Genomic DNA, 16031 nt, shown 5'->3' on the forward strand with positions numbered 1-16031 from the left:
TTTATATCCGTTCTGAGTATTATATGAATGGACATGTACATTAAAGGCAACTTCTGTATCTTGATTTATATGTGATTTAAGCCTATACTAATTACAAATATTTAAGTATGACTTGTCAGAAAAAAACAAAGGCTCTTAGATGTGTTCATTTGAAACATCACAATATGCAATACTTGTAAGCCTCTGAAATAAATTAGAGATATGCAAGTAATTCAGAAATAGCACACAGCTTGAGGGGGTTTGTTGTGAGGTTTTAATTTATATATGTATAAGCATTACTACACTTTATTCTTTCAATGAGATTACAGCAGCTGTTTTTTTTATGTCTCAGTGCTATTTTGTGTCATGATGTAGAAGTACTGGGCTACATCAAGAACATGAAAGTGAAATTAATCCTTTTAAACCACAGCAAAAGACACTTATACAGTTAAATATGTATCACAGAAAGCTCCCCAACATCTATAGCACGGTGAGGCTCAGTCTTCCACACAAGCCTAAGCCTTTCACAGAATGAACCTAGTTGACAAACATCGTGATTTATGAGAGAGGAAGGACTCTTATTCCCCAGTAGCAAAACCAGTGAAATTCAGCACAACGGAGACAAAACAAACAAACAAACAAAAAACACCTGCAGAACTTCACACTACTGTAAATTCAAGTCAAACAACAGTGTCCTGTTTTTAGATGCAAACCAAGCCTGACAGTTCTACTAACTTTCTGTCCCACCATAGTAATGTTGCCCTGACTTCACATACACTGGCTGAGCTGGAGAGATTAATATTCTCAGCTGCACAGCCACTTAATTCCTCCTTGTCTCATTCTATAACGTTCACAGTCACTGGCACTGAATTCAGGTCTTTCTGTGCCTATAAACACTGATCCAGGCCTTGCACAAGCACCTATAATTCTAACCCTTAAGCATACCCTTAAGTTGTGCATATTATGCATACTACCAGGCTAACCATTAGGACTTCAAATATAAAGCCAAGAATGTCTTAACAGGATTGGAGCTATAGTCTGCAATGTTTTCCTTGTGTGTACTGCAAATAGTGGAGATAAGTGAATGAAATCTTCACCAAGCTTTAAATTACTCAGACATAAATAGCAATAAAAAATTTCAGTAAAAATACATATATACATAGCTACATATATGCAAGTGAATTGACAGAACAATATATGTAATTTCTATACAGTCCAAAAAATTGAAACACATGCTTACCCTTGCCAAAGTCAGTGTTCCTTGTTTACACACACTGCAGCGGACCCTCAGTTTCCCAGGTTTAACAGCTTGGCAGAAATTTTTGCAGAAAACATAAAAACTGTTGTAACTAGCTGCACCTGTCAGGAAGAAAAACAAACAAACAAACAAAACCATTTGATTTATACTGAAAATCAGTATCAGGCTATAATGAAAAATTTCTATTTAATAAGTGATAAACAAGGGAAAAAATGTTTTTAAGGCCTGAAGACAGCATTGTGATCTTCTTCCCTGGTGTACTTAACACATTCAAGTAACTCCTGCTTCTTGATCAATATATAAAGGCAAACTACCCTGAAACCCCTAGAAAATATATCCTAATTTGAGGTTGAGCTTATCACTGATGAGAACCAACTGTAATCTTTGGCAAGTGATGTATAAGATTAATTACTCCATCTCTCCATAATTGGTGTCTTACTCCTAATCTAGATTTGTCTAGCTGCAAGTTTGAGTGAGTCCAAATTGCATGAATATTTCCTTGGATAAAGTTTAAAAGATTAGTTTGATTGATATCACAAGAAGAAAACAAATATTCAATTTAGTAAATCTAGTTTTATTTGTGGAATAACGGAAATCATTTATTTATTTTTGCTGGCAGTGATATTACCTAGCAAAGTTTGTAAACTGCTGCCAAGTCAATTTTCAAGGAAAATGAAATGAAATACATTCTATTCTGGGGAACTACAGAATACACAGAGAATTGTGTAAGCCTGAGGCATTGCTAATGATTGTGATTTCACTTGCAGTCCTGGTCACTGTTTTGAGTAAACTGCTTTGTAGGATGACTATTGCTATCCCTCAAAAAATGAAGGAAGATTCATAGAGTTGTTTTAATTTATACTAGTCATCTCCAAGTTCAGACACTCAAGCTTATTGTCAGAACTTGAACTGAGACCAGAATAAAGCTTTAGCATTCTATTCCCAGTATCAAGAGGAATAGCTGTAGAGATTTGCCTCAGCATGGGTGAACTTTAGAATCTATAGTAGTCCCTTAGAGAAATAAACTCTTCACCTTTTTCTTCCCCATTGTCCTACCTCTCCCTACTTTTATCAGCAACACACCCTGTATACATTTCAATCCTAATGTGTTACCACCATAAATATCATCAGGAATAATATTTTTCAACAAGACTGATTTACTTTATTTTTACATGTCCTTTAAATGATAAAGGTGAGCCCCTGCATTCTGCTAATAAAAATCCATATGAATTTCATATTACACCTATTCATAGGTGTCCAACATTTATGTGAAACTAGTTTCCAAAAGTCAACCTCAGAGAACTGTCATCTAAAACTTTTTTTCTAAGAAAAAAAGATTTAGATGTCTTCAGAGACGTACAATAATGAAGGAGCAAATTTTATAACACATGGTTTTAACACATACCATTTTTTTCAAGTTTTCAGAAACATAAGTGATGTCTCCAATATTAAATTTAGTAAACCGATCTATCAACTATTTTCATTATGCTTCCTTGGGAATTATTAATTACCATAACTGAACATAAAACATAATAGAATTTCAAATGAATTTAGACTTCACAGAAAATTAGCACACATCCACCCTTTCACACATAATGTACACATAAACAACTGCAACTCAAAACAATTGAGAGCATACTTCTCAAATCAATCTATAACACAGTTCTAAGATAAAAATAGTTCAGCTAAAGATAAAGAGACATAGGCTGAACTATTCAATAATATATGGTACAATGTTGAGAGGTGACTCCAAACTAAATTTGCCAAAATTTTGAACATTTGGATGACTATTTACTCATATTTTACCCAAGATTCCTAACAGTAGGACCAAGAACACTTTTAGATTAGCTTCAGTTTGAACTAGAATACACACACACACACAAATCTAAAATACAATATTGAAAATGAGAAGGCATACACTGGCAAATAATTGTATTTTACTTTTGGTAATTCCTCCATGCAGGATCAGCAGGTCAACCAATAAAAAAAAAAGGGCATTAAATTTAGTATAATTTGAAGGAAGTATTTAATGACTTAAGTAAGCAAGTATGCCATTGCTACATGAGGCCCGTCATAAACAAGATGCTTCCAGTCAATTACTCCTGACTCGGTTTCAGCTGCAGGCAGTGAGACCAGAGTCAAGTCTGGTATCAACAGTGCTCTGCCATTGCTCTGTTTGCTTGCATGGTCTTTGAGACTTAATTTGAGTGCTGTTTCTTCTGTTCACATGCAGAAGCACTTATCCTGAGTAAATCTGTGATGCCACTGTTCACTGTCCTGATTCCTCCTACCTCCTGGATGGATTCCTGCTATGACTCTTATAAAATCCTTCCAGTCAAACAGAAACATCTTATTGAGTACATAAGCCCTTATGGAATAAAATATTTTGTTAATTGGGCTGATGCCTTTCCTGATCCAATCCACCATTCCCTGATGTCTTGTGTATGTCTGACATTTTATATCAAGTTTGTTTCAAGCAGAAAACTACTTGAGGCAGAAATCATACTTTCTGCCTGCTATTTGTTCTAAGCTCATTCCATCTGCACCCAAAGATAAAACTATATTATTGATAAGAGTCTGCAAAATATTCACAAGATAGTATGGCATAAATCAGCATGACTGAATACTGCAGTAAGAAAACAGCAGTCATAGGAGAAGCCTAAAATGAGACATACTGATGATTTACTGTGGAGGATAAATCTTGTGCATTAGCTTGATATTTACTCCTTGCAAAAACAGACTACATTTACTCAATATTTATATTTCTTAGCACTTTTTTTTTTCCTCTTTCATGAATTTAAAAAGTACCCCCTATACACATCCCTGATGCACAAATTTGAAACACAACAAGAAAGAAATTTATAGCATAATGAATCGGAGCAGTTAAGCAATGCAGACACCCAGAATAACTTTTGAAATGTCTCCTACAGCAAGACTGCCAGAGAGGCAGATGACTACAGGAGGAATGTTCTGATTTGAGGAGAAAGGAGTAAATGAAGATTTTCAGCAATCTATTCACCATTTGATATACATATGCTGATCTCAGTCTCACCAAGTGCAGTTACTTTATTCAGTGTATGTCCTGAGAAGCATCACCAGGATGAGGAGAGACTGAATTAAATACACAAATGTTAAAAGTTGGCATAGTGTACAACACTGATGACAAGAATTAAACTCTTTACTGACTTGTCAGTATCACCGTGACTTTTAGCAAGGCCCTTGGCTGAGTCTGTATCCTCCTGAATAGTTTTTCAGAGGGGAACTGCGAGAAACAAGGACAAAGAAATCTACTTTATGCACTAGCTCTGACGTAGCAGTAGTAATAAGAAATGTAATTATGGCACCATGCCAGTAATCACTCAAATGGCTGCAGCACCAACCTTACAACCTCGTCTTTCCTCATTCAATCATGGTCTATAGGTTTTCATAAAGCTCTCCATTAATATTTTATAACACTGGTACTCAGCAAGAATGTGCAGACACAGCAAATTACAAGCTAAAAAAAATTGGAAGTCCCTTAAGTGCTGATTCTAATACTGAAGGTGTGCGTTAGAACAATAAATAAATTAAATTATGATTAGTAGTCTGTTTGCAGTTACATACATTGGTGAATGGAGGACAACTGAAGGAAAAACAAATGTATATGGCCACTGGAAGCAAGGTCAGGCAACATGGGAGGACTACAGAGACGCTGCTTGTCTTTGAAGGGAGAAAATTTGTGCAGCCAAAGCTCAATTTGAGTTGAAGCTAGCCAGTACTGTCAGGGATAGTAAAAAAGGGTTTTTAAAATATGTTAACAGCAAAAGAAGGACCAGAGAAAACATTGGTTCATGGATGGTCACCTCACAAACAGGGATGTTAACAAAGCAGTGATTTTTAATGGATTTTTTACCTCTGTCTTCAACACCAGTGATGGGCCCTGGGACCCCTGGAGCCCTGAGATGGAGGACCATGACTGCAGTAACAATAAACTCCCAGCAAACCCTGAACTTGTGTAGGATTTGCTTGCATGTAAGTCTATGGGATTCATTCCAGGATACTCAGAGAGCTGGCTGATGTCATCACGAGACCTCTCTCAACTATTTTTCAATGATCTTGGGAATCTGGAGAGGTTCCAGCTGGCAAACATTGTTCCGATTTTCAAGAAGGGCAAGAAAGAAGAACCTGGTAACTACAGGCCTGTCAGTCTCAATTCAGTGTCTGGTAAAATTATGGAGGAGATTATTCTGTGAGTTTTGGAAAAACACCTGAAAGACATTGCAGTAATTGGTCACAGCCATCATGGTTTCATGAGGTGAAAGTCATGCTTAACAAACCTAATTTCCTTTTATGGCAAGGTCACCGACCTGGTTGACCCAGAGAAGACAATTGACATAATCTTAGCAGATTTCAGCAAAGCTTTTGATACTGTTTCTCACAGTATCCTTCTGGACCAAATGTCCAGCATACAGTTAGATAAATACACAAAATAATGGTTGAACAATTGGCTGATGCGTTTGGCTCAAAGAGTTCTAGTAAATGGGGTTACACCAGGCTGGCAGCCAGTCACTAGTGGGGTTCCCCAGGGCTCCATTTTAGGGCCAGTTCTCTTTAATGTTTTTTGTAAATGACTTGGATGCAGGAGTTGAAGGTATAGTAAGTTTACAGATGACACTAAATTGGGAGGAGCTGTTGACTCCCTTGAGGGTAGAGAGGCCTTGCAGAGAGGTCTCGACAAATTAGAGGGCTGGGCAATCACCAACCACATGAAGTCTAACAATATCAAGTGCCAGATTCTGCACTTGGGATGGGGCAACCCTGGTTATACGTACAGACTGGGGGACAAGAGGCTGGAGAGCAGCCCCTCAGAAAGTGATCGGGGGGTTCTGGTTGACAACAAGTTGAATACGAGCCAGCAGTGTGTCCTGGCAGCCAGGAGGGCCAACCATACCTCCAGGTGCATCAAGCACGGCACTACTAGCTGGCTGAGTGAAGTGATTGTTCCACTCTCCTCTGTGCTCGTGCAGCCTTACCTCAAGCAGTGTGTGCACCACAATATAAGAAGGACATAAAATTATTAGGGAGTGTCCAAAGGAGGGCTATGAAGATAGTGGAGGGTCTAGAGGATGAAATGTTGAGGAGCTGACGAAGTCACTTGGATTGTTCAGCCTCAAGAAGAGGAGATTGAGGGGAGACCTCAATGTGGCCTGCAGCTTCCTCATGACAGGGAGCAGAGGGGCAGGCACCAATCTCTTCTCTCTGGTGACCAGAGCTAAAGCTGATTTTTTCATAGGTACAAATGTATTTTTCACCACATGATCATAGGCCGGCTTTTTAAGAAATCATCTCCAATATGTCAAACTTAAGAGAAATCTGACTTAGAAATGCATAACATTTTTGTCTTTCATTTTATTCAGAAGAGATAAATTAGCAGGCAAATGATTCATTTCCATCTGCATCAGTAAATTTTTCTCATAACTTGTTCCAACACAGCAAAAATCATTTCAACAGCTGCTTGGTTACACTGGTCTACCTAAATTGTTCTCTGTATTTGGTGAGAATACTTACAGGGCTGAATCTTTCAGGGAAAATATGGGAATGTCTCCTTTCTGGAGTCCCAAGAAATGTTTCTCCCAGTGGCAGCCACAGAAAATTCACAATGTCTTTCCTGAGGTGTTTTGTTCTGGTATTTCAATCAATATCTTTCATTAAGAAGATATTATTTTTAGTTTTAATTTTCTGTGCTGAAACTAAACTATTACTTCCTCTACCTGCCACCAAGGGTATGGAAAACAATTTATTTTCTTTCTCTTTGCAGCAGCTTTTTATATTGGTTTTCTACTTCTTGTGCTATTAAACCCCAATATGGTCATTCTTTTCGTATATGCAATAATCTTCAGATTTCAAAACATTTCTCTTGGAGTTTTCTTTAAAGGGCATTAGGTGTAGTCACAATATTGTGACTACAATATTGTCACAGTATTGTCACAATATTCCAACTGAAGTCTCTCTGATACTGAGAACAATAGGGTTCTTTTTTTTTTTCTTTGTCCTTTTTTGTTTGTTTGTTTGTTTTATAAGGCATCTTAAAGGTTATACTTCCTTTTTTTTTCTTTTTTTTTTTCCCATTTGGTTTGTAATCTAAAATGAACCTCCAAACCCTTGTCTACTTCGTCTGTTTTAACCGATTCTGTATCTGTGTTGCTGAATACTACCAGCCAAGTGCAATATGCTGTACTGGACCCTTCTGAGAAGCACTGTGTTTTTTTTCAGAGTCAATTTCCCATTTATCTTGATAGTTTTGCATTCTAAGACTGTCATCCAGTTTATTAGCATTCTCTCCTAACTTGGTGCTGTCTACAGATTTAATAAATGTAGAGTCTATTTCATCATCCAGATCGGTAATGAGAGTATTGATTAACACCAAATGTAGGGCAGACCCATTCAATATATCCCTCCATTTTGATGATGAACTACTACTAACTACTCCCAAGCTACAAATTAGTAGACAAGTTCACAGAAACTCCACCATGTTTTTATATATATTTGTGCTCTCAGTTTGCTGCTGACAATATCATGCTAAATTGTCAAAAACTTTACAAAGGTTAATATGTGAAATCATAGAAACATAGAATTATGGAATGTTTTGAGTTGGAAAGGATCTTAAAGATCATCTAGTTCCAACCCTGTCATGGGCAGGGACACCTCCCACCAGACCAGGTTGCTCAGATATATCCAACCTGGCCTTGAACACCCCCAGGGATGGGGAATCCACAACTTCTCTGGGCAACCTGTTCTGGTATTTACCCACCCTCACAGATTGAAATCCATCCTGCACTTTTTTGCCAAGTGGAAATGTGTGGAGCTCCAGTAGCTTGGGTTTGCCTGTGAGATTACTTACGCAGAATGTGTACTGTGTGTGATTACATATATGTGCATATGCATATATGTATAATGTAGATATATGACAAACCAACTTTGTTGATGTAAAACCTAAAATTTAATAAGAATTCAGAAAACAATTCCCTATTTTGCAGTTTTCACTTTCAAATATCAGAAGACAAAGCCATTTATTGCAGGCTACCTTGTTAGTAAAATGCTTAGTCGCTTTCTTTATCAAGTTAATTTAATTATGAAGCTCTTACTGGTCACCAAAAAAATAAATAAAATAAAAACATGAATGCAAAAGGCTGCTCATTTATGATCTGTGCATGGACCTGTCTTTTCATCCCAATGAGACACCCTCTCTCTCTTCTACCTCTTCAAAGCTAATTTCATCACAAATACTATTCACAGAAAGTATTAACACTGTTCTCTCCCTTTACTGTTTTTATACAAAAGGAAAAAGTAGTATTCTCTGATATGTATCCCAGTGTTTTGTACTTTCTCCACATTTAGATTTTTAAGCTCCTTAGGACCTGAATTACCTCCTTTTTTTCTGTCCTATTAATGATGAACATGCTGTGGGAGCTTTATACATGTTAGTGATAGTATAGACTAATTATTTTTATATGCATGACTAGTTAATCAGAAAACATTAGTCATAATCACTATAGATCTCATTCTGAATTCTCTAATCAGTCAAAACACCCATTATCATCCATATGACTGTTTAAGTGAATAAAATTTGAATAGGGATATTAGGAGCTAACCGACTGTTTTCATTTGAAGCACATTTTCATATAGATGATAATGATCACTGATTCTTTTCTTTAACTCAACTATTTAAAAGAGGACACAGCTATGGGAAAGTCTTCCAACAGACTGAAAATTGCATAAAACTAACATTGTTTCAGATTCCATTATATTTACATTTAGACTAGTTGCAGTTTGTAAAATGTAGACTGGCTGTCAGAGACCTCTCAGACCATATTAGCAATTTGCACCCACATAATGAAAAATACAGAGTTAGAAGTGAAAAAAGTATTTTTCCAACTGTCTTCACTTTAAGGATTCCACTTGATTCAACACAGTAGGAGGAAAAACATCTGCAGTATATGCCCACTGGTCCCAAAGCAGTGAAAATTTACACATAAAGCTAAATTTAAATAAAGTGTGCAGGTCGTACTTCTGCACCAGAGAGAGAGAGAGAGAGAGAGAGATTACTTAAAATATCTCATTTGCTTTCCAGAAATACAACTGATATGTTCTACCTTTAACCTTTTCTTTTTTAACTGTCCATCATTATCTGTAAAGATTTCACAGGACACATAGCTACGTGTTGATAATCAGAATCACAGAATCACAGAATCGTCTAGGTTGGAAGAGACCTCCAAGATCATCTAGTCCAACCTCTGAAATAATGATAATATTCTCTATGACACCCGTCTAATTTAGACCATGCGAATGGTATTTATTTGACAGATAGATTCATGAAAACTGGTCAAACCATTTTTTTCATAAAAACTGAGAAAAATTGGCACTTTTATGGTTTGATTTGATTCATCCTAAAGTAGATATAAAAATATATAAATATATCAGATACATTGTGCCTAAAAGAGTCTGTTTCTCTCTGTTGTGAGGATTTAGGACACCTAGGTCTGGTACAGATATTTACAGATATCTACATTGCAGACCTATAAAATTAGGTGACATGAATCTTATTTGGTGATACTGTGGACAAGAACTAATTTTTTGCCTGCAAATGTGACAAATAGTTACAGTATTTCTGCAGTATAGATAACAATATTAAGAAGACTGAACCTTAAAAAAAAATAAAAAATTCGTTTTCTTGAGACTCAAATATGATTTTGAAAATGTCTATGGATCTCAGATAACTAAAGTATATGGAAGACACAACTGTTTGGAAAAAAAAAGAAATGGACTTGTCAGTGTAACAAGGACTACAAAGGAAAATAAGAGAGGATATTAAGAAGAGTTGGAATTTGGCTGAAAAGTGTGTATATAATGCCTGTGTAAGAGATGGAATATTGGAAGTACTTGAAAAATACAATAGGGGAGCATTTAACTTCTAGGCTCCTTCTCTTGTAATTAAAAATTTATGCTTGCAAAAAACAGGAGTCTTCTATTAATTAAAAAATTTCAAAAAAAAATCTATTTCAAATTTCTAAAGTTTGGGATGGAGCAGGGAAAAGGTTTTTTAGGCTTTCTCTTTCATTGTTTATCATGAAAGAATATTCTGTTACCCTTCTTGTGTTTTTTTTTTTTTTTTTCCCCAATATCTGAACCAGTAATTATAGTGTGTATATATATATATGCATAAAAATTGACATTGAATAAATAGTGAAGTAGCAAGTTTATGGAAGATAATTCAGTTAGTCAAAGAACTAAAACATTAAAAAAAAATCAGCATTTTTTTAATAGAAATACCACTATTATTGATTTAAAAAAAAAAAATCCCACTGGGTAACTGGTTAAAACACAGGAAACAAAGGTCAGGACTAAATGGTCAGTTTTCTCAGTATAGCACCCAGGAAACTGTGCTAGGACTGTGTTCACCATCAGAAAAAGAGAAATGAACAGTGAAATGACAAAGTTTGCTGGTGATATGTTTGTATTCAGGGTAGAAAAAATGAAGGCCGATTGGAAAAAAAAATAAAAAATTGAAGAATGCAGGATGCTGAATGTCTAGTAATAAAATGAAAAATGGAATTCATTGTAGAAAAATGTAAGGTAATGTACATGGGAAAAATAATTTCACACATACAATGGTGGGCTTGACTACTTATTACCACATAGAAACAAGATCTTATGTTTATAATAGATAGTTCTACAAAAATGTCAGCTCAATGCTCAGTAGCAATCAAAAAAGTAAATTGAATGCTAGGACTTATTAGGGAAAGAAAAAGAGAAAGAGTAGAAAACAGTGCTGTACAAATGCCACCACAAATTCCATGGTATGCTCCATTTTCAAAAGCATTTGCAGTTCTACCCATTCTATTTCAGAGGAGGATACAGTAAAATTGAAAAGATACAACAAAAGAGGGAATGGATAATCAATAGCATCCATACCAATCTCTGAAGTAGACTATGACTTTCTAACCACCCCCCACCCCACCCTCCCAAAAAAAAAAATAGTTAAAGGAGAGTATCATAGTGATCTACAAAATCATAAGAGGCTAAGAGGCATAGAGAAGGCGACCAAGACTAGGATAAGTATCCTAGAAGATACCATTACCAGACTGATTTGCTTTTATACAAGCTACTGGCAGAATGTGTGGACTACCAATAAAATACTGTCCTAAATAAATCTTTCATCTGAGCTTGTGTAGTCACTGTCATCCTTTCATGTAAGAAAGAGATGGAAGTAATCTGTTACTACATTTCACTGTCCTGCTGCATCCCTTCAGAAGGACTGAACCTTGGGTGTGTAGTTAACAGATTCACTGATCCAACCTGATTTGAATTCCAGGCTGCCACGGGAAGGTCAAAGGACAGTCCTACTCAAAAGGATGACACCTTCCATGCAAAGCAGATCATGCCCTGTTGTAGGCATTCTGTGTTCCCTGCGCATGAAAAAATCCTGTCCCGTAAGTCTTTATCAAATGACTTCCAAATCATTATTTTTTAAAGTTTAGATATTTATGCACTTGCTGTTATCCACAGGTACCCATGGATACTTACGGTCTTTAGCTCTGCTGTAGCAGATATTTTAACAATTAAAAGACAACAGGCCTTTGTACAATTATTATAAATTTAAATTACTAGATTATAAACCTTAATGTATTTTCTTTGAATTCCCTTGCCTGTTTTTGAATTTCAAGCTGTCATCTGAAGCTTTATAAGCTTTATATATTGTGTTCTGCACTGCACCTTCATTTTCTGAAGAATGTTTCTACCACTGTAATATTTAATATAGGTAATATAATTCTTTAAAGTATCATTTCTTCATCTTGATTATGATCATAACAATACCAATGTAATTTCAAAAGTACTTTTCATTTTCTGTGCTTTTGCTAATACTTCAGTCTTTTTATTTGGTTCTGATCTCTTGGGCATTCAAAAGAGTATGATCTTTCATTCTATTCTTAATTTTTTGTTAATTTACTTTTCTAAAGCTTTCTTTTATAAGCAAATATTATTATTTTGAATACATTTTTTTTTCCAGAGACATTTTCAAATATGTATATGCACATATATGTAATCACACACATTACACATTCTGCATAAGTAATCTCACAGGCAAACCCAAGCTACTGGAGCTCCACACATTTCCACTTGGCAAAAAAGTGCAGGATGGGTTTCAATCTGTGAGGATGGGTAAATACCAGAACAGGTTGCCCAGAGAAGTTGTGGATTCCCCATCCCTGGGGGTGTTCAAGGCCAGGTTGGATATATCTGAGCAACCTGGTCTGGTGGGAGGTGTCCCTGCCCATGACAGGGTTGGAACTAGATGATCTTTAAGACATTTTCATTGCTGTAAATTTCTTTACAGCTTTGCAATAAATTCATTCAACTGAACATTCAATTTTTAATTTTCTATGCAACTTTTTATCGGGGAAAATTCTATGCCACCTCAGCGTACCAGTAACCCAGCACTTGGCAAGTTCTTCATAGGTTCCATGGCTAATATCTTTCAAGAGAAAAACTGAAAGAGAATGATAAGCTGACTTTGTGAAAATCTATCTTGTCCCAATAACAAAAGGAAAGATGAGGAACATGATGAAAATCCAACAAAGAACACACTGGCATCTGTCAATAACAGACACTGGATTTGTCATATAACACACTGGATTACATATAACACACTGAATAACACACTGGATTTGTCAATAACAGACTCAGCTCCTAACCACTCAATGAGATTGAGATGTACAATGGATATAATCCGTGAAATGTTAAGAAAGTGAAGACAAGTGGTTTATATTTGAAGAACAGAAAACTAGCAACATCATAAGATGAGGGACCTGGTCAAGGTAAAATAAACCTTCTTTGGGCTTTGCTGTCTTTTAAGCATAAATATATGAAAAAATATCTTTCAATCCAGCAAAAGGAATGTTGCATTGATGAAGAACTGAAATACTAATATTCTGTGTCAGGGTTTTGCTTGCACAGATTGGTAGTAACGACTGCATTATTGAATGACCTACAATGGAGTATGGCAAAGACACCTCCAAGCCAGTAAATCTACACAAGATCAGCATAGGATTTATCAGTTTAGGTTCTCAAACACACAGAAAAACAAGCTTAAGGCAACACCTTAAAGCTCGTATTAATAGAACTTTTGAATATAGATGTAACACTATTCTAATATTGGTATACATTTTCCAGATCTGAGCTTGTAAATCTCCACAGTCCTATATTGGGTTGTTCAGATTTGTCTGGGTTAGCACTACACTAGGCATCTTTGTGCTGCATTCTACCATATTGTGTGTCCATGTCCTTGCAATAAGTATGCGACTCTGTAGAGGTTGACAGTAAAGAGATGAAATCAGAGTGCTTAGCAGATGGATAGAAAATGAATAACAGAGAGAAAGTCAGGAAGAAGAATAGCATGGGGATGGTAAAAAGGCATTAAAGTAGTGAAAACAGGAGTGAAGCCTGCTGCCTTCCCACTGTCCCTGTCTAATGACACATACAACAGAAGTGATCCATCCCTAAACACGCAGTACTAGAAAAGCAGAGATAAATAAGACTAGCCAGTCTCAGAAGCCCAGAGTACAAAGGAATCACAGAATTTCTGAGGTGGCAAGGCACCTCTAGTCTAGTCTAGTCCAATCCCACTGCTCAGAGCAGGGTCAGCTGCAGCAGGTTGCTCAGAGCTGTGTCCAGGTGGGTTTTGAATGGAATAGAGACTTCATAAACTCTCTTGGCAACTTGTGCCAGTAGTCAACAAACTTGTGCCTGTTCTCTCTTGTCAATTCTCTTAGCACCACTGAGAAGACCCTGGCTTCATCTTCTTCACTTCATCCCCCCCAGCTATTTAGACATCTTGATAATATTCCCCTGAGCCTTCCCTTGTTCAGACTGGAGAGTCCCAGCCCTCCCAGCCCCTCCTTGTATGTCAGATGCTTCAAGCATTTAAGCATTTTTGTAGCCCTTCACTGGACTTGCTCCCATGTGTCCACATTTCTCTTGTACTGGGGAGCCCTGAACTGGACCCAGCACTCCAAATGTGTCTCACTATGGCTGGGTAGAGGGAATGACTTCTTTGATCTGCTGACAACGTCCTTCCTAATGCAGCCCAGGATGTTGTTGGCATTCGTTGCAGCAATGATTGTATTAACTGAACAAAACAAAAATATTGAAGTCATACATGTGAAGAGATATGGCCAGGAAAAAACAGGTCAGAAAATGTCATAGCTGTATATGGGTGTATGAAAAAGTTTGGGAAGTAGCAGTAGCAGGAGTACTATGATCATGGGAATTTGCTAGTCAAAAAAGCTCCCTCCATAATGTAGAAAAATACTCAGATGGTAGCACTGTGATTTGCTGGTTTTGAACAAGATGATAGAGTAACAGACATACTATCAAAGAGATATTTTGCATAAGCAGTGAAGTTGAGTGTTGGAGATGAGAGCCAGAGACTCGATCAAAGAGATAAAAATAGTAAAGGAAATTAACAATGAAGAAATCACTTACATTTTAACTCTGAAAAAAGGCACACAATAAAAGAAGAATGATGAGGGAAAGGAATATTAAGGAATATTCTCCCTGACAGAATACATAAAGCTAATTTGCTGTATTGTATCAGAGATGAACTATGAAAAGATAAGGCTTGGACCAGCACAATGTAGGAGAACAGAAGTATTGGCAGTTTTTAATAAGGATGCCACACTGTATTTGTTAAAAAGTGTAAGGAAGTGTTTGTCATTTCATAAGGGCTGCTATATACTGTATGTCACTTTGTGAGAGTTTGACCAGAGATATCATGAGAAATAGCATGTTACAAATTTACCTGCCTTTGATGAGCTAAAAATTAAATCAAGACATTTGAATTTTGGAGAAGAAATGCCTTCATCTTAATTATCAATCTCATTCATAGGTGCACATGTATTTAGTAAGAATGACGTACATGAAGTATGATGAAGAATACGACCTTATTCGCAGAAAAGTGTTGAAAAGAGGAGTATGTGACTTTATATAGGGACTGTATGGATAGCTGCATTGCCAAGGAGCTCCAAGTTTGAATGCAATTATCTTACTTCCACAAAATATAAATTATTCTTTTTTTTACCACAAGGGAAATAAGGTAAAGTGAGGTTATGCATAGCATCAAGCCGTAGAACATCTCAGCATAATTAAAGAGTGTTATTCAGAAGAGGCCCTTCTGTAAATTCATGTTAGGAATAAGATACTTCAAGACAATTATTATAATAAAGATAATGGAAATTAACTTCAACCCAAGTCACTTGTCACCAGCACCCTTCCACTTTAAAAATCCAGCATCTGTAAAGCATTTCTACTATCTGTGAAAACTGGTAGTGACAGAGAATAGGAAGATAGTAAACTCAAAAATCTTAAAATAACCCAAACTCCCAAACTCTACATTTTGCAAGAAAATGAATTTGCCAAACAAGATTATTTGTAAAGAGCAGATGGTTTTCATGGATAAAAATGTATATGATGTACATGTGGAATTTATAAATGCAAAGAGTTGCACACTCCAAATTGCAAGCAAAATTCTTGGTAATATTCAGAGTGATAATGTGCAGAAACAGATGAAATGGATGTTTCTGTAAAAGGAAATAAGTGAAATCTATGTTTTGAGGTTGTAGGACAAGCTACAATTTTGTTTCACCTCTTCACCAACCTCTTGCTCCAGACACTGAGTCACAACCACCTCAACAAGTGGGAAACAGATGTATATACGATTGATTTGCAGATCAAAGATACTGTTGTTACACACATGCAG

At 36.4% G+C, this 16031-nt stretch overlaps 1 protein-coding gene across 1 annotated transcript in view; it reads right to left on the bottom strand.

Annotated features, from left to right (window-relative positions):
• PRKN (parkin RBR E3 ubiquitin protein ligase) overlaps nt 1-16031 on the bottom strand; it is a 758163-nt gene that overhangs the window by 478881 nt on the left and 263251 nt on the right. The window contains exon 4 of the mRNA XM_050709867.1: nt 1220-1338. Within this exon, the coding sequence (XP_050565824.1) occupies nt 1220-1338 (119 nt within the window). The remainder of the gene's footprint in view (nt 1-1219; nt 1339-16031) is intronic.

Source organism: Cygnus atratus, chromosome 3 (genome assembly GCF_013377495.2).
Source record: "Cygnus atratus isolate AKBS03 ecotype Queensland, Australia chromosome 3, CAtr_DNAZoo_HiC_assembly, whole genome shotgun sequence".
In the NCBI taxonomy this organism is placed as follows: domain Eukaryota; kingdom Metazoa; phylum Chordata; class Aves; order Anseriformes; family Anatidae; genus Cygnus; species Cygnus atratus.